This window comes from Canis lupus, chromosome 18 (genome assembly GCF_003254725.2).
Source record: "Canis lupus dingo isolate Sandy chromosome 18, ASM325472v2, whole genome shotgun sequence".
In the NCBI taxonomy this organism is placed as follows: domain Eukaryota; kingdom Metazoa; phylum Chordata; class Mammalia; order Carnivora; family Canidae; genus Canis; species Canis lupus.
Genome location: NC_064260.1, coordinates 42,193,462 through 42,218,556, shown reverse-complemented (window position 1 = coordinate 42,218,556; position 25,095 = coordinate 42,193,462). Strand labels below are relative to the sequence as shown.

At 44.4% G+C, this 25,095-nt stretch overlaps 1 protein-coding gene across 50 annotated transcripts in view; it reads left to right on the top strand.

Moving 5' to 3' along the window:
* Positions 1–25,095, top strand: part of MADD (MAP kinase activating death domain) — a 41,354-nt gene that overhangs the window by 12,363 nt on the left and 3,896 nt on the right. For 3 of the 50 annotated variants that reach the window (XM_049097035.1, XM_035701106.2, XM_035701118.2), the window contains exons 13-33: positions 50–303; positions 552–691; positions 1,756–1,857; positions 3,363–3,422; positions 3,783–3,885; positions 4,262–4,448; positions 4,545–4,695; positions 5,002–5,208; positions 6,712–6,765; positions 7,744–7,844; positions 8,378–8,449; positions 8,805–8,963; positions 11,587–11,695; positions 11,978–12,040; positions 12,265–12,385; positions 12,490–12,595; positions 15,108–15,218; positions 16,807–16,914; positions 22,758–22,922; positions 23,175–23,247; positions 23,387–23,493. In XM_049097035.1, the coding sequence (XP_048952992.1) occupies positions 50–303; positions 552–691; positions 1,756–1,857; positions 3,363–3,422; positions 3,783–3,885; positions 4,262–4,448; positions 4,545–4,695; positions 5,002–5,208; positions 6,712–6,765; positions 7,744–7,844; positions 8,378–8,449; positions 8,805–8,963; positions 11,587–11,695; positions 11,978–12,040; positions 12,265–12,385; positions 12,490–12,595; positions 15,108–15,218; positions 16,807–16,914; positions 22,758–22,922; positions 23,175–23,247; positions 23,387–23,493 (2,553 nt within the window). Of the gene's footprint in view, positions 1–49; positions 304–551; positions 692–1,755; positions 1,858–3,362; positions 3,423–3,782; positions 3,886–4,261; positions 4,449–4,544; positions 4,696–5,001; positions 5,209–6,711; positions 6,766–7,743; positions 7,845–8,377; positions 8,489–8,804; positions 8,964–11,586; positions 11,696–11,977; positions 12,041–12,264; positions 12,386–12,489; positions 12,596–15,107; positions 15,219–16,806; positions 16,915–22,757; positions 22,923–23,174; positions 23,248–23,386; positions 23,494–25,095 lie in introns of all 50 variants that reach the window. The other 47 variants (XM_049097032.1, XM_025452094.3, XM_025452106.3 and 44 more) reach the window with 35 other exon arrangements.

Sequence of the window (25,095 nt, the reverse complement as noted above, 5' to 3'; positions counted from 1 at the left end):
GGTGTCGCTGGGCACTGGGTAACCAGGTTTTATTTAATGTGGCCTTTAGGAACCTGCCGACTCAACGGAGGTGGACGATAAGGCAGCAGTAGGTGTCTCCAAGCCCCCCCCCACAGTGCCTCCCAGCATTGGCAAGTCGAACGTGGACAGGCGTCAGACAGAAATTGGAGAGGGGTCAGTGCGCCGGCGAACCTATGACAATCCATACTTCGAGCCCCAATATGGCTTTCCCCCTGAGGAGGAGGATGATGAGCAGGGGGAAAGTTACACTCCCCGATTCAGCCAACATGTCAATGGCAATCGGTGAGAGCTTGGGGATTCCTTCGAGATGGGTGACTGAAGGACCTCACTACAGTGGACCCCGGGTGAGGGTTAATCAGAAAGTTGGAGAAGTCTGGATGCTCTGGTTGCCTGCCATCTCAAGGTGGTGTTTTGATCTAGGCATATAGAAGTTGTGGGAAGGGAGCAGTGGCAGCAGTGTAGCATAAGGCCCACATTCCCAAGACTAGGTACCCCTGCCTGGGGCTCATAGGTGCCACTGTGCATTCAAGGGCTCAAAAGATGCTGCGGCCCAACAGCTTGAAACTGGCAAGCGACTCAGACGCAGAGTCAGACTCTCGAGCGAGCTCTCCCACCTCCACCGTCTCCAACACCAGCACCGAGGGCTTCGGGGGCATCATGTCTTTTGCCAGTAAGTGCCTTCAGCTCTCATGCCTTTGTTACATTTTCTCTATAGTAGGCCCTGGCCATGGTGGATGCTTCTTAGAACTTTAAAGGTAGAGATGGATTGGCATTATTATCAAGTCCCAATTCAGTTTGTTTGGGTGATAGTGAATAAGGAATTTTCATGGGAGTTTAGTAAAGGACAGGGACAAAGTAGTCTTTATCCCCAGAGGTTTCAGTCTATCTCAGGTAAGATAGCTGGTCAACTAAAAGGTAGTCATTGTATTTTTTTCTTTCTTTTTTTTTTTTGAGAAGTAGTCATTGTACTAAACATCATATATATATATATTTTTTTTATTTTATTTATTTATTCATGAGAGACTCCGAGAGAGAGAGGCAGAGACACAGGCAGAGGGAGAAGCAGGCTCCATGCAGGGAGCCTGATGTGGGACTCGATCTCAGGTCTCCAGGATCATGCCCTGGACCGAAGACAGGTGCCAAACCGCTGAGCCACCCAGGCTGCCCCTAAACATCATATATTTTGTAGAAATATTCTGGTCAAGTTTGATTTGGGTCTGTATCTAATAATACCTTCTTTGCCTGGTGAAGGACTTTTTCATGAACTTGCTTTAAAATCTATAGGAGGTTGACTTTTGTGCCTAGAGAATATTTCCAGAAATGAGGGGTGGTATAAATTAAAGACTGGGGACAGACCAGGGATCAGAGAGAGCCAACATCAGGGATAATTATGATTGTGAGTTTTTTCAGAAGCTAGGTAGGGACAGCACCAGCTTCTGATCAAAAGTGCATTAACTGTCAGCTTTCATGTGGAGTTAGCATTGAAGAGAGACTTGGCTGTTACCATGGAAGATGGAGAGAAAGTTGTTACTGGGTTTTGAGCAGTCCTGGCACTTTGCCCCTTTGTTTGCCATAAATTATAGACTTAGTCCTTTCTAAGTCTATAATTTAGAAAGGTAGACCAGAAGTACTGAGATTATATTTGACAAGGAGGAAGATGGAGATGATGGTGCAGTCATCAGCTTTGATTCCTTATGCTCCTAACCCATCACTCTCACGCCCTTCCCTTGACAGGCAGCCTGTATCGAAACCACAGTACAAGCTTCAGTCTTTCAAACCTCACACTGCCGACCAAAGGTGCCCGAGAGAAGACGACCCCCTTCCCCAGTCTGAAAGGTAACTACAGTCCTCCTTCTGTCAAACCAGGATTCTCTGGGAGATATTTCAGGCCTCTGGGTGCTTGTCAGGAGCCCTGTGTATGACGACTCATTTGATCTGGCTGTTGCCCCTCATACCGCTTCTCATGGCTTTCATTGCACACTGTGGGCTCTGACTGGTTTTCAGATGGAAACAATCTTCATAGCTGAAGAAAAGGCCCTGTTATGTCATTTAGGATAACAGCAACTGTGAGATTACTGTTGTTTCCGAGGGGAGCTTTGTCAGATGTACATAATTAACAGGGATCATCAGCTGCCACCAGTCCTCTGCCAGGTTCCTACTGAACGAGCAGAGTTTGAACCTCATCCCAAGGAGCTAGCCTGCTGGGATGGTTGTGAGAGCCTGGCAGTGTTTATAGAGCCAGGAAGCCTCTTACTTTGGCTTCATGTCAACTTGGGCCCCGTGGGTGCACCAGGTGGTATTGGTTGGCTTCTAAGAGCAGTTAAGACCTTATTTAATTTTATTTTATTTTCTTAAAGATTTTATTTATTTATTCATGAGAGACAGAGAGAAAGAGAGGCAGAAACACAGGCAGAGGGAGAAGCAGGCTCCATGTAGGGAACCCCATGTGGGACTCGATCCTGGGACTCCAGGATCATGCCCTGAGCCAAAGGCACTCAACCACTGAGCCACGCAGGCGTCCCCCTTATTTGATTTTCATTTGTGATCTCTGAGAGTCTGAAGGGCTCTTCTGAATTTACTCTCTGACTTTCGTTTATTTTCTCTAGATATTGTGCTGAGATAATTAATTATAGCAGAAAGCATAATGACAAGCAGCTCTGTGTATATTTTAACTAACTCCTCTTCCCAGTGATTAAAAGCTCCGGGAATCTAAGGAGTGTTCTTTGGTGGGCTGGGAATATCAAGTAGATGGGCAAAGGGACAGAACATCTAGTGGTGCAAGGGGTTAACCAGCGCTGTGGCACAAACCCACACATGACTCAGTAGCTTAAGGGTGGAAAAGTGGTAGCGTCACTGGCTTCACTTGATGCACTTGGGGAGGAAAGCAGTTGAAATGCATCCATCGCATGCTGATGCTTCACTTCATTTGTTGCCCTTCTCACTCCCATCCGCCTCCCATCCTCACACCCCCACCTACTTCCCATGACAGCATCTGCAAGATGGGTCTCCTCTCCCTGCATACCAGCAGGCCCTCCTATGCTAGATGTTTCATGAAATCCAGCGGTCCCTCTTTCACGCATGTGCCTGTTGAGTACCTGAAGATCCCTCGTGTCATTTACCCTGCCCCTGGCTTTTAGAGACCGTAGTCTTAAGGATGGTCTTTCCTAGAGCCTTGGTGGTTTCCTGATCTCTTGGCTTCCAGCTCTAAGGTGCCTGAGAACTAAGGTTATGTGCACTAAGCTTTGGGAAAATCCTCAGATTGTCTGACTTACAGCTCCATTGAGGGGAATAGGGGTTGTGGTATCATGGTGCACCTACTAATTGTGTATTTTGTGTCCCAGTATTTGGGCTAAATACTCTAATGGAGATTGTTACTGAAGCCGGCCCCGGGAGTGGTGAAGGTGGGTCTTGCCCGTGAGCTGTGCATGATCTTTCTTTTCCTAGCATCTTCCGTGCCTGCCTGAGGGCCATCCTCCTCATGGAGCAAGCGGTATCACATGAGTGACCTGCCTTGCCCCGTCCCCCGTGACACCCGTGCTTGCCCATGGGGCGTGCTGCTGGTGCATGTGGAGTGGCCTGAGTCTCCATCCCCACTTCCTCCACATTGCCATGGCTGGTTTCTACCTGTGTGTGATGCCCTGGGGCCACCCTCACCCAGCCCTTCTGGGGAATGGGTGTGGAATGTGGCTCCCCACGGCGGTGCTGACACAGGCTACAGACCACAGTAGTGATGTCTCTCATTCCTACCTCCCTGGCTGTAGGAAACAGGAGGGCCTTAGTGGACCAGAAGTCATCTGTTATTAAACACAGCCCAACAGTGAAAAGAGAGCCTCCATCACCTCAGGGTCGATCCAGCAATTCTAGGTAATAAATGACTGAACTGTTTCAAAAGTTCTATGATAGAGGTAGCAATTGCTGTACCACACTTCAGGGTTGCTCAGGAGTAGGAGAGCACCTCCCATTTGGGTAGATGAAATCATTCCTTGTGAGCACTGCCCATTCTGACTGACTCCCCGTGCGACGGTAGTAGCCCACACCGGCGAGGAGAATGAGACTGCTGTGCTGGGTACGCAGGCAAACCAGGCCCTTGGCAGGGGGTGTGGGGCTGGGAGGCAGGGGACTTGGATGTTTGGAGACCTGTTTCCGTGTTGCCCCTGGAGGCAAACATCTAGTCTGGTGAAAGGGGTGGGTGCTCTGCAAAGAAACTGATTACTACAGAAGTGGTGTGTGGACCCCATAGTGAGAACCAGCAGTTCCTGAAGGAAGTGGTACACAGCGTGCTGGATGGCCAGGGTGTTGGCTGGCTCAACATGAAAAAGGTGCGTCGGCTGCTGGAGAGTGAGCAGCTGCGAGTCTTTGTCCTGAGCAAGCTGAACCGAACTGTGCAGTCAGAAGATGATGCCCGGCAGGACGTCATCCCCGATGTGGTCAGTGTCCAGGGTGGGGAGCTGGAATCAACTGGAAGAGGGACCTGGACACCACAGGCAGGTTTGCCAACTCTGGCCCCTGGGTTATTGTTGCAGGAGATCAGCAGAAAGGTTTACAAGGGGATGTTAGACCTGCTCAAGTGCACAGTACTCAGCCTGGAGCAGTCCTATGCCCACGCAGGTCTGGGTGGCATGGCCAGCATCTTTGGGCTTCTGGAGATTGCCCAGACCCACTACTATAGTAAAGGTAGGGATTACAGCAGCTGGGCAAGCGCTGTCCACAACTCTCCCACTGATCTCTGAAGAAAGCAAACTTGTTCTTCTACAGGTTTTCCAGGGCCAAGCTACTTCCCATCAGGCTTCGGGATTTTATTTTTTTAATGCATGTTTATACGCACTGGGTATTTTTCTGTCATGAAAAATAAGATACCTGCTTTACTTTTCTTGTACTTCATTCTGTATCTTCCTGTATCCTTGCTTCTCCCACCTCATTCCCAATAACTTGATTCTCACTGTCTATTTTGACCCCTTCCTATATTCAATCTTTTCCTAGAACCAGACAAGCGGAAGAGAAGTCCAACAGAGAGTGTAAATACACCAGTTGGCAAGGATCCTGGCCTGGCTGGGCGGGGGGACCCAAAAGCTATGGCACAGCTGAGAGTTCCCCAGCTGGGCCCTCGGGCGCCAAGTGCTGCAGGAAAGGGTCCCAAAGAACTAGACACCAGAAGTTTAAAGGAAGAGAATTTTGTAGCATCTGTTGGTATGTATCACTATGTTTGGTGTGGTGGAGGGAGGGTTCTGGCTTCGTAAATACCTCTCCCTCCTTCTTTCAGTTCATCCAGAATCCTGCCTTTCTTTTCCCCATGCTTTACTTTCTAGAGAGGGAGGTAGGTCTGCATCCATTTCTGATGGTATTTCTTTATACTTCTTTATCCCTTATGCTTCCTTTACAGGCTTCCCCACCCTCACCTATATCTTAGAGGAAGAATAGAAGTTTTGCTTAGAAGGCCTAGTGAGGTTTAGTGCAGGGAGTCTGAGCTATATTCCTGGTCCCTCTTTTTACTGACATCTGGATTTCTTCACACAGTGGAGAGCCACGTGAGCTCCTGGAAGCTATAGGAAAGTTTAGGGATGCGTCTTTGGCCTATAAAATTATGATTGTCTGGGCCAGTTTACTCCCATCCAACCATTACACTAACCTCAAATTTGCTTCTCTGGGGTATGTCCAGCAGCGCATTTCCCTGGGTTCTAGACCTCAAGGTATAGGTTTCTGAATCAACTTCTCTTTAAAAGTTTCCTTACTGAACTTGATTAAGAGCTTGTTGACATTTAGTGTTTCTCCATTCCCACTAAGGCAGTGCCTTAGTGAGCCCTCTGGGTGTCACCTCCTTTTGACTCACTCTGTATTTGACCTTGAGTCATCTAGGTTGTGTCTTTTTCTGGTTCCGTTTCCCTGGGCAGTATGCTTGTAACTGTTGCTTCTTCGCCACACCACTGGCAGTTGTCTTATGCTCCCATTAATGGTGGTGAGGAACCAGTTGCCTTCACTGGGGAGCTACCCTTCTCTAGCCAGCACAGTAGTGTCCTAGAGGCAGTCAACTCTGCCTTCCTCCTGCTTGATGGGTCTAGCATAAGTACCCGCCTGCAAATCTGAAGGTCTGGAGTTTTTGTCCTGTTCTGCCACCAGCTAGGAATGAGACTTTGGGCAAAGCACTTTCTCTCTCAGGGTCTTTCTGTCTGCTCATCTGGGAAATGAGGAGTTGGATTATGTAGACACAAGTTCTTCCAGGAAAAGAATGCCACCATTAATGTTCTTTCTTCTTTACCCCAGTGAAGATGCTATTCTTGATCATTTCGTGTTCTGTGTCACCTTTACCAGAAGCATTTTTCCAGACGATTAGCTAAGAATGGGTCACTTGGCAGGGCAGACACTGATTCTGAGGATGAATTGGATTTTTAGTAGCAGCAAGGAGGGATGCTAACTGCCTGCGTGAGTGGCAGTTCTATCTGATGTTCTACAGGGTTTTCACCACCACTTTAAGGTTCAGGTTAGGAATTAAGAGTCTTTAGTTCATGAGTGGGGGGTGGAAAGGCATTAGGTCTCTTGATTTGTTTAACCTCCCAAAATGAAGATCCCTTTTTAGCTCTTGATTTGTAATCTTATGCCTGAGACTGAATCAGCTTGGGTGGGTGGGTTTCCATTCTGTGACCAGCCTCTGACTCTGTCTGTCTTTCTCTCCTGCTTACATTGCATCTGGGGTAGAATTGTGGAACAAGCACCAGGAAGTGAAAAAGCAAAAAGCTTTGGAAAAACAGAGTAAGGAACAAATGCCCCTTCCTGTTCCCAAATCTCCCATACCTGCCAACTCCCCAGGCCCAGTTGGGGCAGGCTCCCTTTGTCAGCCCCACCCCAAATTTGCTCTTGGGGGGTATTTGGAATGAAAGCAGGTAGGTGGTATGTGATTCACAGGTATATGGCTTGTAGGCTGCTTCTTTCCCCTTCTCGTCCTAGCAATCAGGCTGTAATCAGGGTGTCTACGAGTAAAGTCCCTTAGAACTTGGTTCTCTATTGCTCCAGAGTTGGTGGGGAGAATGTTTGCCTATTTCAGTGCCCCTCATTGGCTGATCTCTCCCTCACCCATTGGAAGGCCTGTGGGAGCAGTTGGCAGAGATGGTTGCTGTCCCCCCGTGTTGAGTCTGTAGCTTCCTGGCTCTCTCTGGTGGCTTGCCTAGGCACGCTTTCTTGCTTTCTGTCATTCTGTCCTTCTGCCATAACATGGTGGGTGGGTGGGGAAAAGTGAGGGCAGTTTTTATTTCAAATATAGAAAGTTGTTGAGTTGGGGTAGTCACTGTCCACGGAAACAGTTGGTGTTTCTGTATCTTGTTGGACCTGTCTTTTTCTAGATCCTTTAGATACATTTGTTGGGGGAAGCACTGAGTGACCTGGGGACTCTTAATGGGTTTCACACACCAGTGAAGCTCCAACTCTGAGTGTAGTGGAATGTGGTTTAGACATTTGTTTGTGGAACTTTCTGTTTTAGAATGATTTGCTCAGAATTTTCTCAGGTTGTGAAGATGGCTTCAGAACCCCTTAAGAACAGGTTTAATTTGTCCTACTTGGTTCTTAAGGCATCTGGGGACTTCTTCCAGTGGGGCCTGATATGAAGGCAGTCCCTGGAAAGGTGACTGGGTCACACTGAGCCGGTCGGGGACCAGGCTGTGTGCTGTCCCACTCCCTTCACCAGCCTGCCCCTGGCCTTTGTGTGCTGAGTGACAGAGGTTTTCCCCTACCCAGGGCCTGAAGTCATCAAACCCGTCTTTGACCTTGGTGAGACAGAGGAGAAAAAGTCCCAGATCAGCGCAGACAGTGGTGTGAGCCTGACATCTGGTTCCCAGGTTTGTGACAACCCTGTTGAGAATTGTGAGCACTAAATTTGCTATCTCAGAGTATTTAAGTTAAAAAAAAAGACAACCTAAAAAACAACATGCATGCCCGGTAATAGGAGAATGATGAAATAAGTGTGATATATCCATATGATATGGTATTAGTATCTATTGAAGACAAAAATTTGGTGATGTGGAAAAATGTTTTATAAAGCTACATGCAGTATATACTTCCTGTTTTATTTTTAAAACGTATGTAGAAAAAACTGAAAGGAAATATATACTAAAACCTTAGCAGTGATTAACGTCAGTGGCAGGTTTATCGTTTATTTTTGTTTCCTTATTCTTCCATGTATTTTCTATAGCGAGCGTGTATTTCTTTAATGTTTATTATTTTTTGTTATGCAAGTCATGTATATCTTATATTCAGGAAAAAATATATTTTTCATGTCCTACTTAGGGATAATAATAGTAGGTTGGGGTTGAGGAGAAGGAAGAAAATACAATACCTCCTCTAATGTGTTTGAGTCCCCTTATCGTTTCAGAGGACTGATACAGACTCTGTCATTGGTGTGAGTCCAGCTGTTATGATCCGAAGCTCAAGTCAGGACTCTGAAGTTAGCACCGTGGTAGGGGAACACCACACTGGCATCTTGGTGGGTGGGGTGTGAATTCCCCTTTGGAAAAGGGCTGCTTTCTCCCTTGGAGGCTCTTAGTCTTATGTCAGCTTGGTTCTCACGGTGGAGATGCTCACCTATCATAGGTCTGTGTGCGTGGGATCAGACCCTGAGATTTCACCCAGGGCTTCTCATCTTGTAAAGAAGGTACTTCCAGAGGCTATCTGACACACCTTTGAAGTTCAGTGCTTTTGCTTTTTTTTTTTTTTAATGGCGGTAGAGACCTCTAATAGCTGGGCATTTCTGGGACCCCTTCACTGGGGAATATTCCTTACTACCTTTCTTTCCTTTCCAGGTGAGTAATAGTTCTGGAGAGACCCTTGGAGCAGATAGTGACCTGAGCAGCAATGCAGGTGATGGACCAGGTGGTGAAGGCAGCGCCCACTTGGCAAGCTCTCGGGGCACTTTGTCTGATAGTGAAATTGAGACCAATTCTGCTACCAGCACCATCTTTGTAAGTTTTGTTTACTAACAAAGGAGATCATTTCTTTCATGGGAGGGGAGTGGGTTAGAAAAGAATGAAAAGTTAGGGGCAATTAGAAAGAAAGACGAAGGAATGGATTATCCTCATAATATTTGGCTTCAAAGAAAAGGTTCCCTAAGGCTTTTTTCGGAGTTATTTGACTCCATGATCTGGAGCTTTTAGGACCCTCTCCTGAATCAGTGATGCATTGGGCTCCCCACCCAGTCAGATAAGGGCTTCAAATCCTATGTAGCAATTATACCCATATTTACAGTAGACAAAGTGATAGATGCCTTTGTGGCAATGACAGCTCTCATTTTTTATCAGTCTGCCTCTTGCTATGGAATAGTTTGGTTTTATTCCAGTCACTGCTTTATTTAGCATTTAAAAATAACATTTTATTTTAGTATGTTTCTAACGCTATTTGGTATTTCTATTCATTAATAAATAGCTATTAAGTGATTTACTAAGAGGTATATCCTGTACTAAAGAAAGAGGGATGAATAAGATGTAATTCTCACTTTCAAGAAGTTTGCAACTCAGTATGTTGCTGTGACTAATCTCCTCTGACAGGTGAGGGGAACAAAGCCTTAGGAGAAAAAGCACTTGCCCTACATCCTACAAAAAGCCAATGATCAGTTGGAATTAAAGTAATTCTGTTTAGTCCTTGCCTTTAAACACCCTGCTTTCTGGTGTATACATGCCTCTGATGGTAGCATTAAGCACTCTGATACGCTTGTCACTTTATTAGACAGAGTTGAGAATGGATATTCTTTACAGGAGCTTGTAGGGAGAATGGAAGATGAAATTTAAATGAAATCAGGTATTTAACACTGGTGATCATCCCCACCCTCAGAGCTTTCTATGTGTTTCTAATAGAGCAAATGACATCCCTGAGCAAAGGTAGAAAATGGGATTGAGAGTCAGGAGAGCTATTTGAGTTAATGGACCTTAACTCTCCTTGAGTCTAAATAGACGATTTTAATGAGAGTATTTTAAATCCTTCTAGTGTGCCTCCATTCTGGAGGTTAAGATAGACATTATAGGCTAGCAATCTTGTAAGAAGCCATTCAGCTGTGTGCTGCTTTCTTGTCCCCTTCCTGAGACAAATTCTAACTTGTTCTATGTCGGTGGGCAAGGGCTGTTTTCGTACAGTTGAGTTGCTGAGAGCAATTACCTAAATTTCTTGGCTCAAAAACAGGCTGTCTTAGCAAGAAAAAAAAAATAACATTAAGTCAGTATGGTCCGTTGAACAAAGAACTGGGTTGTGAACCTGGAGTCTGGTGTGTAGACACACTAATGAGGTGTTGCCTTAATAACCTTTGATCGGGCCCTTCTCTGCCTATGCTGTTGCATGAGTTGTGAAATGGGCATGAAATCTGCCTCTTAATCCATTTGAAATCTTTTTGAATGAATAGAAAGTCTAATATTGCAGAAATGGCAGATATTTCTAAGACATGGTTGGAAAGAGGAAATTAACATTTATCCAATACCAGTCATGAGCCAGACATTGTTAAGTGCTTTACATGTATTTTCTAATTTAATTCCCATAATGGGGGATGCCTGGGTGACTCAGTGGTTGAGCATTTCCCTTTGGCTTAGAGCATGATCCCATGTTCCTGGAATCAAGTCCCACATTGGGCTCCCCACAGAGAGCCTGCATCCCCCCCTACCCCCTGACCCCCGCCTATGTCTCTGCCTTTCTCTCTGGGTCTCTCATGAGTAAATAAATAAAATCTTTTTTTTTTTTAAGATTTTATTTATTCATTTATGAGAAGCACAGAGAGGAGAGAGAGAGCGGCAGAGACACAGGCAGAGGGAGAAGTAGGCTCCATGCAGGGAGCCTGACGTGGGACTCGATCCTGGGTCTCCAGGATTATGCCCCGGGCTAAAGGCGACGCCAAACCGCTGAGCCACTGGGGCTGCCCTAAATAAAATCTTTTTTTTTTTTTTTTAATTCCCTAATGGTCCTATGAGGTAAATACTATTAGTCTCCCTTTTACAGTTGAGGAAAACAAGACTCAGATAAGCTAAGTTTTATATTTCAGATCACACAGCTAGTAAGAGACAGATATCTGAACCTGGGTTAGTCTGACTTCAAAAACCAGTGTTCTTTCTGCTACAGAGAATTTGCCTTATTTATTTATTAATTTTAAGAGCAAAGAGTTCTTTTCTTTAAGATTTTTTTAAAATTTATTCATGAGAGACACAGAGAGCAAGGCAGGACATAGGCAGAGGGAGAAGTAGGCTCCCTATGGGGAGCCCGATGAGGGACTCAATCGAAGGACCCTGGGATCATGATCTGAGCCAAAGGTAGATGCTCAGCCACTGAACCACCCAGGTGCCCAAGAGCAAAGAGTCTTACAGAGACTAAACGGTAAAGATAAATAAAATGAGAACATGATTGCATGTTTTAGGAGGCAGTAACAGAAGCAGCATTATCAGATTGACTTCTGGTCAAATCCTTGAGGCAGGCAGAGTAGCAAAAAGCAGGACTACTAGAGTATATGTTGCTAATGAAGGGTAACAGGTGTGTGGACCTCTCAATGAACTGCATGGTTTATTTTGGCCTGTCATTACCTTGGGCAGCTGACCTATCATCTCTTCTTTGTAGGGGAAAGCCCATAGCTTGAAGCCAAGTGTAAAGGAGAAGCTGGTGGGCAGCCCAGTTCGCTCTTCCGAAGATGTAAGCCAGCGGGTCTATCTGTACGAGGGACTCCTAGGTGAGAAACAGACTGGGAAGACCTTTTGCTCTGGAAGAAAGCTGGATTCGGCTGGGGAAGAGGGTATCACTGAACCCATAGCTGCTTAGCTTTGTGCTGATCTCAGTGCTGATGTTAGAGGGTGTTTTTATATCTGAAGAAGGTGACTTACTGGGTTTGGAAAAAGCAGTAGGTGAGCACTAGAAGAGACTGGATTTTCATATTAATCAACAGCCTCTGTCTTTCTGTCTGTCTGTCTTTCCTTTCTTGCTACCATGGTCCTTCCTGCTCACAAATTGGCAGGAAGGGACAAAGGATCGATGTGGGACCAGTTAGAGGATGCGGCTATGGAGACCTTTTCTATAAGTAACCACCTTTCTTTGTGTGCTGTGATCATCCCTCCTCCTCGGGAGGGGCTGGGCCTCACCTGGAGGAGCCGGGGCTGGTGGCAGGAATGTTAGTTCTGGGGTGGAGAGGCTCATGTTTCCTTTGTCTAAGAATTTGTCCCTTTTACCTAGAGTTTACTCGTGGTTTGGCAGCTGTATTTTTATATGTTAAATATGCCCCTAGAAAAATTCTATTCCACACAGGCAAAGAACGTTCTACTTTGTGGGACCAAATGCAGTTCTGGGAAGATGCATTCTTAGATGCTGTGATGTTGGAGAGAGAAGGGATGGGTATGGACCAGGGTCCCCAGGAAATGATCGACAGGTATGAGACTTAGTAAACACTTGGAAAATGCAAATTCACCCTCTTCTAAGTGAGTTCTGTGGTCTCCCCACTGAGGACCAACTTGTCTCTGATCTCCTACTTAGGTACCTGTCCCTGGGAGAACATGACCGGAAGCGCCTAGAGGATGATGAAGATCGTTTGCTGGCCACACTTTTGCACAACCTCATCTCCTACATGCTGCTGATGAAGGTAATGCCGATTTTACTTGATGCCAGAACGGCAAGGCTTGTTCCTATCACCTAAATTCTGGGGCACTTGGGAAACTGTCAGAATATCTTACTAGGGCTCTCTTGCTGATTGAAAGTGTGAGGTCTCTCTGAAGCTGCCAGGCTGTTGTGCTAAGGAATGTTGTAAAGATGATTGGTGATTCCATACCATTTGTTTTGAATTTTATTTTGTTATTATTTAAAAAAAATTTTTTTAAAGTAACCTATACACCCAACATGGGGCTCACAGCCCCAAGATTAAGAGTTGCACACTCAGGGTGCCTAGGTGAGACAGTCAGTTGAGCATCTGACTCTTGTTTTCTGCTGGGGTCATGATCTGAGGATCATGGGATCAAGCCCCGTGTCAAGTTCTGCACTCAGTGTGGAGTGCCCCTCCCCGCCCCACTTTCTCTCTGAAATAAACAGGTTCATCTGGGGGATACAGTTGGTTGAGCATCTGACACTTGATTTTGGCTCAGGTTATGATCTCAGGGTTATGAGATCAAGCTCCACATAGCACTCACCACTCAATGAGGAGTCTGCTTCTCTCCCTTTCTCTCTCCCTCTGTCCCCACCCCCCACCCCCACCCCCCACCACTCATGAACACTCACACACTCTCTCTCTGTCTCTCAAAAATAAATGAATAAATCTTTAAATAAATCAATCGATCTCTTTTTTTTTTAAGATTTTATTCATTTATTCATGAGAGACACAGAGAGAGAGGCAGAGACACAGACAGAGGAGAAGCAGGCTCCACGCAGGGAGCCCCATGTGGGACTTGATCCTGGGTCTCCAGGATCAGGCCCTGGGCTGAAGGCGGCACTAAACCACTGAGCCACCTGGGCTGCCCCAATCAATCTTTTTAAAAAGGGTTGTACACTCTACCAACTGAACCATCCAGGCACCCTGTTTATTTTGAATTTTATTTTTATTATTTATTAATTTATTTTTAAATATTTTATTTATTTGAAGGGGTGGGAGAGAGACCATGAGCAGGGGCAGAGAGAAAGGGAGACGCAGACTCCCTGCTGAGCAGGGAACCCAATGCGGGGCTCAATCCTAGGACACTAAGATCATGACCTACGCCAAAAGTAGACACTTAACCAGCGGAGCCACCAGGTGCCTCTATTTTTTTTTAAAGATAGATTTGTTTGTTTGTTTATTTATTTATTTATTTATTTATTTATGATAGACATAGAGAGAGAGAGGCAGAGACACAGGCAGAGGGAGAAGCAGGCTCCATGCAGGAAGCCCAACGTGGGACTCGATCCTGGGACTCTAGGATCGCGCCCTGGGCCAAAGGCAGGCGCCAAACTGCTGAGCCACCCAGGGATCCCGGTGCCCCTATTTTGAATTTTAAATGGACTTCCTTTGCTAAGTAGTTTTAGGATGGCGATAGAACTCCCCAGAGAATACAGTGAATTAAAAAAAAAATTTATTAGTTTTTAAAACCTTAGGATAGTCAGAATTCATTTTTCAGCGCTAGCCCTTTATCATATAGAATTTTCCATAGATGTAAAAGAACTACTCTTTAAAAATTTAATGGTAGGTTCTAGTTTGACTTGGTTGCACTTGGTTTTATAGCTGTGAAAGACAAAGGTTACCAAATGGAAGTATCCTGCTTTGAAAGGGAAACATAAGTTTGGGGTTGATGGGTAGAAGAGAGTTGTTTTGAGAATGAGCTCCTGGATTTCTCCTCCTGTTCTCCCAGCCTCTCTAAATATGAAGGGATTAGTTGAACAGATGCAGAAAACACCTGATAGGCTGACTTAGTTTGTTTCATTTTCTGTTCTAAAGCTCACTCCTCTCTGTTGAACTCTAGGGGTTTCAGTGAACTCTGGTTGGGAAAGGGTGGTGGTCCTGAACCCTGGGAAGGTGTCTGCTATGGCTGAACCAGAATGTTGCTACTCTAAGGCCTTGTTTCTGAACTATATTCTGAGAGCCCCAGTGGTTCTTAGGGCCTCTTTACGGGTGAATGTTTATGGTATTGGTTTAGAATAGGGAGGAAGTATCTCCTTGAACCCAAATCCATTTGAACCAGACTTGCTCTAAAAGCTATTTCTGGGGATCCCTAGTGGCTCAGCAGTTTGGTGCCTGCCTTCGGCCCAGGGCGTGATGCTGGAGTCTCCGGATCGAGTCCCACATTGGGCTCCTTGCATGGAGCCTACTTCTCCCTCTGCCTGTGTCTGTGTCTCTGCCTCTCTCTCTGTGTGTCTTTCATGAATAAATAAATAAAATCTTTTTTAAAAAAAAAAAGCTATTTTTCTACAGAAACCATCCAGAGACAGCCAGAGTTTTCTTTCCTAGCCTGTTAGCAGAATAGGCCATTGAATGTTTTCTCTCACATTCAGTGATGTGGACTCAGAATTGTCTCAAATGGCAGGAAACTTGCTTGTACATTCCCTCTAAGTTGCAAGGAGAGCAGATCCCTCATTAAGATTTCGTTTTGGAAAAAAAAAAAAAAAAAAAAAAAGATTTCGTTTTGGCTTTCCAGGTAAATAAGAATGACATCCGGAAGAAGGTGAGGCGCCTAATGGGAAAGTCCCATATTGGGCTTGTGTACAGCCAGCAAATCAATGAAGTGCTTGATCAGCTGGTGAACCTGGTAAGCATATTTGGGCCATCCCCTAGGCTCCCCTCCCACTGCACTTGTCGCCTCCCAGGCTTGGGCCTTATCACCTAATGCAGAGGCTTCCCCACAGGTCATTTCTTGGCCTGTACATTTTCAAGACCCCCAGTTTTAAAAATTGGGCTTTGAGTCTAGATGAGGATTTAGTCCTTCTGTTCTGTGGTAGGATTCTCTATACTAAAACCATCCTGGTACAGCCATTTCAACATATGATCTGTGGCCTCCTTAAAGAGCCACGAGATGAAAACTATTTTCATAATAGTACAAAAATGTTTGCCTTTTTATTACTGGGTTGACATTTGCACTGATGGTACAAAAGCAGTGGTGGATGAAACTGTGGTTACCTTCACACAGAGAAGACAGTGGTGCTAAACCATGCTAGTAGCCATCAGAATGCACCTCCAATTTAAAAAAGGAGAAAGAAATTTAATAGTTTCACTTATGAATGTTCTTGATGAAAGTGTTAAAATCATTAATTTTATTAAATCTGATCATTGATTATATATCTTTTTAATATTTTATGTGACAAAAGGAAAAATATACAGGAAGGATTTGTGCTGCAAACAAACATATGATGATTAATTTCAAGGAAAAGCAATTTGTGACAGTTTGAGTTGCAAGGTGAACTGTCAGCTTTGCTCATGGGACATCATTTTTACTTGGAAGAATAACTGTGGTTATTCAGAGTTGGGTATTTATTTGGCAGATTTTTAAGCTTGAGGCGTCCTGATACTTAAATAAAGATTTTTGTAATGAGACTGATGATATTAATAAGTGTGATTTTTTTGATATTCTATAACGAAATGTGTCAATGTTTGGAATAGCTGCATTACTCCTTAAGCCAGTATTTTCCGGAATACCATTGTGTAGTGTTACAAATTCAAGGATGAGTAAAGAACCACTCAAAATGCAAGGCAGACAAATGGATTTCATGTAACAAAGTATAAAATGTTCGTTGTAGGATTTTCAGATTTCTTATTGCAACTAACTATGAGAAACTATTACTTCTCAAGTATAATTTTGGTATAATTACCAAAGAAGAATATGTATATTTATCTGGAAAAGCTATTAAAATACTCTTCTCTTTTCCAAAGATATATCTTGAAACCAGATTTTCTTTATATACCTCAACCAAAGCAACATAACACAATGGATTGAATGCAGAAGCAGATACAAGAATCCAGCTATTTTTTTAAAGACAAACATGTGCAAAAATATAAAATAGTGCCAGTCTTCTCATTTTTTTTTTGTCTTGGGAAATATTTTAAAAAGTTATTTATATTACCATATAATGGATGTATTAATAATGACTTTAAATGAATTAATATTTAATTTTGTTCAGTTTTAATTTCTAATATAAAGATCTATAAATATAACTCACATAAACATAAACTCTTGGGGGGCCTAAGATCAAAAAGTTTGAAAACATGCCCCTCGTGGCCTATAGCTAAGTAAGCTGATAGGAATTTAATTGCTGAATTGGGGGCTGGGGACGAAATTCTTGGCCTAGAGAGCTCTGTGAGAGAGATACCTGGATGTGCCTAAAAGATTTCTCTTTTCTCAGAATGGACGTGATCTCTCTATCCGGTCCAGTGGCAGCCGGCACATGAAAAAGCAGACATTTGTGGTACATGCAGGGACAGACACAAATGGAGACATCTTCTTCATGGAGGTAAATGCTAATTCATGCTAGTTCAGATGTCTCAAACGAACATTTGAGAGTCACAAGGAACTCCTAGAACTGACGTCAGAATATTTCTCTCACTTGATCTCATTCGTGTTTATAATCCATCTATCATTAAATTGTCAGGCTCTTATGCAAATAATGTAATAGATGATTCCCCAACATTTCCTTTAAATATATATTGAACAGATGATATAGTCACATTGTCCATAAGTCAATGCTTCCAATAAGCATTGGGAAATCTTGCGCTCTTTCTCATCCACTTCCTCTCAATTTTCCATCAACCTCATCCCTTCCTCCTATAGTTGACCACTTAATTGGTTTCCTTTGTACCTTCCAGTGGTATTTTATACAAACACAATAGAATATGAACATAAGTTCTCTTTCTTTTTTCTTACAGAAAGGTAGTACATCTTATCCACTGATCTGTATCTTGCTTTTCTCGTTGAACATATCCTGGAGATCTCTATACCAGTACAAAAAGAGGGTTCTCTTTTTTAAGTTGAAGAAGAATTGACATACAATTTTTTTTTTATTTTTATTTATTTATGATAGTCACACACACACAGAGAGAGAGAGGCAGAGACACAAGCAGAGGGAAAAGCAGGCTCCATGCACCGGGAGCCTGACATGGGATTCGATCCCGGGTCTCCAGGATCGCGCCCTGGGCCAAAGGCAGGCACCAAACCGCTGCACCACCCAGGGATCCCTGACATACAATTTTATATTAGTTTCAAGCATATAGCGTAGTGGTTCAACAATTCTGTACATTATGCAGTGCTTACATGATAAGCGTGGTCACCGTCTGTCACCATAAGTCATTACGACATTATTCACTGTATTTTCCATGGCTCTTATTCTTTTTTCCATCTGTATGGTATTCCATGGTATGACTGTGCTATAGTTGACTTAACCAGTCAGTGTAGATATGTGCCCTTGGTTTTCTTCCACTTTTGTGCTGTTGCTAATGGTGCTGCTATGCATGATGCTGCACCTGCTTCCCTTCACACATGCGCAGGCTCTGTAAGAGCTCTCAGAGTGTGATCACCAGACCAAAGAAAAGAATGTATTGATAACTTTGGCTGATATAATTATAAAGTATCTCTTAACATATAATAGTTCCCTTCCCACTTTGCCATTTATTTTGTTGAAGAAATTTGCCCTACAGAGTATCTCACATTCTCAGTTTTTTGCAGATTGCATCTGTTTGGTATTAACACATTTCTCCATCACTTGTATTTTTTATTAACTAGTAGTTCAATATAGGGGTTTGGTGAGTTTCAGATTCAGTGTTTTGGCAAGAATACTTCATGGGTGGTGCTGTATATTTCCTGTTGCGCCATATGGTCATCTCTCTCTTGGTAATCAGTGGGTTTAGATGTGGGCAGCCTGATCTGTTCCCTGTGAAGCTCCTCATCAGTCCTTTGAGTTTGCTTGTGGGCAGAATTTATTTATCTATCTATCTATCTATTTATTTATTTATACCTTCCCTCCAACCCTTGCCAGAATTTGTTTTTTTACTTTTATATAGTTGAATTAACTAAGTCTTTTTTTTTAAATTTTTATTTATTTATGATAGTCACAGAGAGATTGAGAGAGAGAGAGAGGCAGAGACATAGGCAGAGGGAGAAGCAGGCTCCATGCACCGGGACCCCGACGTGGGACTCGATCCCGGGTCTCCAGGATCGCGCTCTGGGCCAAAGGCAGGCGCCAAACCGCTGCGCCACCCAGGGATCCCCCTAAGTCTTTTTTTTAAAATAGCTTCTGGATTTTGAGTCATAGGTAGAAAAATCCTTCCTTATCCCAGGATTGCAAAGGAAATTGACTATTGTTTCTTTATTTCTGTATTTTTAATTCTAAGATGAATGTCTTCTACATAATTGTAGGAACCAAGTACAACTCCTATATTAAGTAGTGAAATTAAATAATTTTACAAGTATTCTGTTTCCTTTTGATTTAGTTGAGTTTGATTTTCACATCCATAGCTTTTTGAATGAGTGGTTTATCAAACATTGGGTGGGGGTTCTGGCCTAAAGCAGAAACATGTGCGTTGGTATAGCTGAGAAAAGAGTCATTTTCATGTCACTGAAGTTTTAGAATTTGGCCAGGTGTTTCCTCGAGCTGAGGGTCAATTTAGGACATCTGTACCACAAAGAGGTGACAGGTGATTCTCACCCTTTTCTTTTCCCTTTAAAAAATAAATCCGGGGCAGCCCCGGTGACACAGCGGTTTAGCGCTGCCTGTGGCCCAGGACGTGATCCTGGAGACCCGGGATTGAGTCCCGCATCGGGCTCCATGCGTGGTGCCTGCTTCTCCCTCTGCCTGTGTCTCTGCCTCTCTCTCTCTAGCTGTGTCTCTATGAATAAATAAATAAAATCTAAATAAATAAATAAATAAATAAATAAATAAATAAATAAATAAATAAATAAATAAATAATAAATCCAGAAGACTCCTTAAAGTATAAGACTGACTCTAGCCACCATGCAGGGGAGCCTCATAGGAAGTCCCTGGAGTATGGGTGGATCTATCATCTTATAGACGCCTCTCCCTTAAAGCACTAAATAAGACTTTACCTTTTTTACTCCATTAGCCACCCACTACACTTAGCCTGACTTTCTCATCTCTGCATAGCTTGCTGGCTGCAGGATCACTGGGAGAGCAATTGCAAAGACTTTAAAAAATCCTCTTTATTACTTTTTTTTTTCAGTTACAGAAATAGACTGGGGCACCTGGTGGCTCAGTCAGTTAAGTATCTGACTCTTGATTTCGGCTTAGGTCATGATCTCAGGGTCAGAAGATCAAGCCACATGTCAGGGTCTGCACACTGGGTATGGAGCCTGCTTAAGATACTACTCCCTCTCCCTCTGCCCTCCCTGCTTGTTCACACATGAGCATGCTCTCGCTCTCGCTCTCTCTCTCTCAAAAAAAATGATAAATTACAGAAGTAGAACAGTATATGTTGCGAAAGTTTCAAACCATAGAGAAGTAAATGAAATAAAAAGTAAAAGTTTCCCTTCATTTCCTTCCATACTGTGTTTCAGAGATAACCAGCATTATAGAGTTTGGTGTGATTTTTAAAATTGTGTGTTGTATAAATACAGTTTACCTGTATGTAATTTCGTTTTGATGTTTAGCAATTGATACCAATATTGGTATCAAACTACGAATATTGTTATATAGTTTTATTTTTTCCACTTAATTTATGACTGACATCTTTCCATGTCTACATATTATCTAAATCTTTTTTTGTTTGTTTTGTTTTGTTTTGTTTTGTTAAGTAAGCTTTATACCCAATGTAGGGCTCAAACTCACAACCCTGAGATCAAGAGTGGCATGTTTCACCAGCTGAGCCAGCCAGGTGCCCCATATCTGTTTGTTTTTGTTTTTTTAAAGATTTTTATTTATTCATGAGAGACACACAGAGAGAGGCAGAGACATAGGCAGAGGGAGAAGCAGGCTCCAGGCAGGGAGCCCAATGTGGGACTCGATCCCGGGTCTCCAGGATCGCACCTTGAGCTGAAGGCAAATGCTTAACCACTGAGCCACCCAGGTATCCTGTCTCTGTTTTTTTAAGTGGATGCTTAATTTTGTTTTGTTTTGTTTTGTTAGCTATTAGATGTTATATGGATGTATACCATAAGTCATTCAACTAGTCCCTCCCACTTTTAAAAAAAATAATTATTCTTTGAATATACTTGACTGTGTATCTTGATAATGTCTTTTTAATTTTTTTAATTTTTTTTTAAGATTTTACTTATTTATTTATTCATGAGAGACGCAGAGAGGGAGAGTCAGAGAGATAGACAGAGGGAGAAGGCAGACACTCAACCACTGAGCCACCCAGGTTTCCCTAGATTTAAAATTTTTAGATTCTGCCAAATGCCACCCCAAAGACTATACCAGTTTATATCTCCACCAGCAGCATAGGCGAGTATGGTGCATTATTACTGTCCTCTCCCAGCCTAGAAGTCATGTCTAAATACCTGTCCTGCCCCTCTCCTTTACCTGGTGTTCTTAAAGCATTGTGGAAAGTAGGGGCAGTAGTCTTCATTTTTCACCTGGAGAAAACTATAGAGTCAGACTAAGGCTAGAATTCTAATTTTTACTCAGATGCTTTATGACCTTGTTCTTCATGAGGCTTTTAGGACCTTAGTAACTCAGGTAGCAGATTAAACCTGGTAGTCTTGTGTGATCCTTTTTCTTTCATTTAATATTTATGGAGCACATACAAATCCCAGGTGCTCTGGGTATGCAGTTATAGCAGTGAATAAGGGAGACATGGTTTCTGTTGCCCTTACAGGGTTGACAAGCCATTGGAGAAGTCATCTATTGAAACAAAGTGTCATAAAGTATGATGAGCTTTATGAGAGAAGATGCTCAGAGGCAGGTGGTATGGGAATACATAGCAGAGGGTCTAGGAGTTGTGGACGACCCCTCAGAAGTGACCTTTGAGTTTAGACTTGAAAGAAATCGGAATTAACAGCTGGAGTGGGACTTGGTGGGAGTAGTGAGAGGGTGGGACTTGGTGGTGTAGTGAGAGGGAAAAGGAGTCTCACATTACTCCTTCACTTCTGGCTTGGGCAGCTGGGTGAATGGTGACACCATTTACTCAACTAGGGGATGCAGAAGGAGGATCTGCGCAAAAGGAAATGCTGACTTCAGATTTGGACATGATAAGATCCAAGGTGCTCCCTGTGAGCCATCCAGATAGAGAGAGGTTCAGGAACTCAAGAAGATGGGTCTCGTATGGAGAAAAATTTGAGAACCATCAATGGGGTCATAATAATCATTGCTATGTTTTTTATATTGTAATTATAGTGCTGTCACAGTATTCTAGCTCTAGGGCACTTCCTATGTGCCTGGCTTTGTTCTGAGAAGTCTGTGCACATTGACTTATTTAATCTTCACGTGAGGAAATGTAGATGCAGATCAACTTGTTCAGGGTGACACAGCTAAGTAATGGGACAGCCAGAAACCTAACATAGTCTGATCTTAGAGGGAGAATGTTGAACAAGAAGAGAATGTGAAGGGGGCACCTGGGTGGCTCAGTCAGTTGAGCGTCTGACTCTTGATTTTGGCTCGGGTCATGAACTCTCAGGGTTGTGAATCCAGCCTGCATTGGGCTCCACGCTGGATGTGGAATCTGCTTAAGATTCTCCCTCTCCCCCTCCCTGTCCCCGCTCACACTCACTTGCACTCTCTCCCTCTGAAAATAAGTTAATTAATTAATTAATTTAAAAGGACTGTGGTATTTAAAAAAGAATGTGAAGGAGGAGTTTGCCTTTTAATTTATATCATCTTGTGTCATAGAATATTTTTTGCAATAAGCATTGCCTATGTGTCATTTATGTGATTAATTACTTAAAACACTTATGCAGAACTGAGGCTGAGCCAGTATTAGAAAATGGTTCCATTTTTTTCTCCTGCCATAATCCCCCCTGCTTTGCGCTCATCCACAGAGATGGTTCCTAAGATTGGCCCATGGCGGCATGAGACACCCTCTCAAGTCTAGAGCATGTATGAGGTGACAGACATGGGGTGAGGTGAAAATTGAAACACTGATTGAGCTTTCTTCCTTGCTCACAGGCTCCTCTCAGTGATTCCTTCTTTTTTTTTCAGTAAACCTTTTAGTGGACAGTATGTCCAGCAGTTTGGTGTTTATGTCTCCAGCAAAGGAAGACTATGAGCATAAATCAGAGAACCTGACCATAGTGGTGCCCCCAGGGCCAGTGGTCCCATCCTTTCCCCATGGGAAACAGGGTGGTGTGGCCTGGGATGATGGAGACTCTAAGAGACAAGAACCACTGACGCACTCTGTGCACTTCTCCAGGTGTGTGATGACTGTGTGGTGTTACGTAGTAACATCGGAACGGTGTATGAGCGCTGGTGGTATGAGAAGCTCATCAACATGACCTACTGTCCCAAGACCAAGGTGTTGTGCTTGTGGCGTAGAAATGGCTCTGAGACTCAGCTCAACAAATTCTATACTAAGAAGGTACCCATGAGCTCTGTTTGGGTGGAGGGTGGGTGCTGAGGGCAAAGTATTGAGTTCCCTGCAAGGAAGTTAAAATCCCACAGTCCACATGTTGAGCCCCACTTTGCCTCTGGCTGTGGTGTGGGATACATAAATAAAGTTGTCTCTGGCACCCGGGCATCGGCCCAGGCCCTTGGCAGCCGTTAGAGAGCAGAGCAGGGGGACCCTGGAAGGCTGGGATGACGGGACAGCTCTCTCCCCTGTGTGCCGCAGTGTCGGGAGCTGTACTACTGTGTGAAGGACAGCATGGAGCGGGCTGCTGCCCGGCAGCAAAGCATCAAACCTGGTGAGCAGAGAACGATTCCCCAAGCGAGTGCTTTCTGTTTATTTCTGTCCGTCCTTCTGAGCGTCAGAGGCCTGACAAGGGAGTCGGGCATGGGTGGCCCACCTCCCCAGTGAGCTGATCGCCTCCTTCCCCACCACAGGCCCTGAACTGGGTGGCGAGTTCCCTGTGCAGGACATGAAGACTGGTGAGGGTGGCTTGCTGCAGGTCACCCTAGAAGGGATCAATCTCAAGTTCATGCACAACCAGGTAGGTGCAAGTGGCAGCACCGGCTTCCTGGCCCTGTCGTTCCATCTGCAGCAAGGCTCAGTGTCCGGGTCCCATGCTTTCCCAGTGAGCCTGAGGGCCTGTGGGGCTAGTGGGAGGATCGGAGCAGCTGCACCAGAGAGAGGAATCAGAGGGAGGGCACAGTGACCCTGGCGCCACCGTGAAGGTGCGGTGGGGAGCCTCTGCGGGCAGCAGGCTAAGAGAGGGAGCCGTGGTGGCTAGGCTGCCTCCGTCCATTAGACTCAGCACAGTGTGAGTGGGAGCGTCTCACTTGGCCCTTCTTCGCACAGTGTCTGCCTTCCCTTATTCCCAGGGTGTGCTTTTGCTTGGTGGTTTCGCTTCGAGAGTCTAGACCAGCTGATCTCCTCGCGTGTTTCTGGCGTGCGTGAAGCGCGTGTGCACATGCACGTGTGTGTGTGTGTGTGTGTGTGGCTCGTGTCTGTCCTACCTGGAGTATGTATGTTTATTTGCCTATTTCTCCTGCTGATTCTTCTTTCTGCTCTTCTCGTCCTTCTGAGTGTCCCCACTCTGTCCCCTGCTTCACAGGCCCATTCCCCTTCTTTTGACTGGGGAGCACTTCAGAATACATCTTTCTCTCATTGTGATTCCACCATAGGAGCTGACTTTTTTTTTTTCTCTTGGTCTTTTAACACAGTGTTACTTTTTCTCTCAGTGGACATTCCTTAAGCTAATTCCTTTCTGAGGCCAGCGCATCATCCCAGGTCCGTTCCCAGTTCTGACTCTTCACACAAGTGCCTTCCCTCCCCCTTTCCTGATGTACTGGTTCCTCCCCCTGAGGCTCTGAGCCAGGTCCGAATGTGCAAAGCACCACAGCCCCTGGCCAGGCAGCAGATACTCAGGGGAGGTGAACACCTGGGCTCTGTGGCTTTCTTCCTCCCCTTGCCATGTTAGTTTCTTCTTCTAGGAATCTCACTGGGCAGCTTTGGTGTGATGGTATATATCCAGCAATATATTTACTATCTGTGACTTTGACATACTAAATAGTGTACTTGAGACCTTAGGGTCAGCCCAAGGAGAGGTTTACTGGAGTACTTTTCTGGAACACAAAGGTGCCAACACTTCTTGGGGACCAGGCTTCTGACCGCATTTTAGTGCCGTGGCTTCCCCCAATGCCTCACCTTCTGAAGAGGAAATCTTGTTAAACAACACCCAGCCCCCTATGGGGTCTCCTGCTCTGGACCGACCTAATGTCTAACCATTCCACAGATATGTACAAGCTGGTCTGTAGTTTAAGACTTTGCCCTAGAAGAGAGATCCCGCAGAGAGGGGGGGAGTCAGGCCCCTACTGATAACAAGAGAACGGCCTTGGGGTCCATCTTCCACCACGAACAGTCCGTTGGAGTTGAGGAAACGTTGGACCCTCTGGTAGACTACTACAGGGTGGGGTAACAGATAGATCCTTGGAGTCACGATGTGCTTGGATTCAGAGCCCAGCTTTGTTATTCACGGGCAGATAAGCTTTCTGATCCGATGTCCTCCTCTATAAAACGAGACTACTTACACACTGGGCCACATGGATGTAAGGATGCCAATAGGATTTGTAGAACTCCTAGTAGGTGCTCC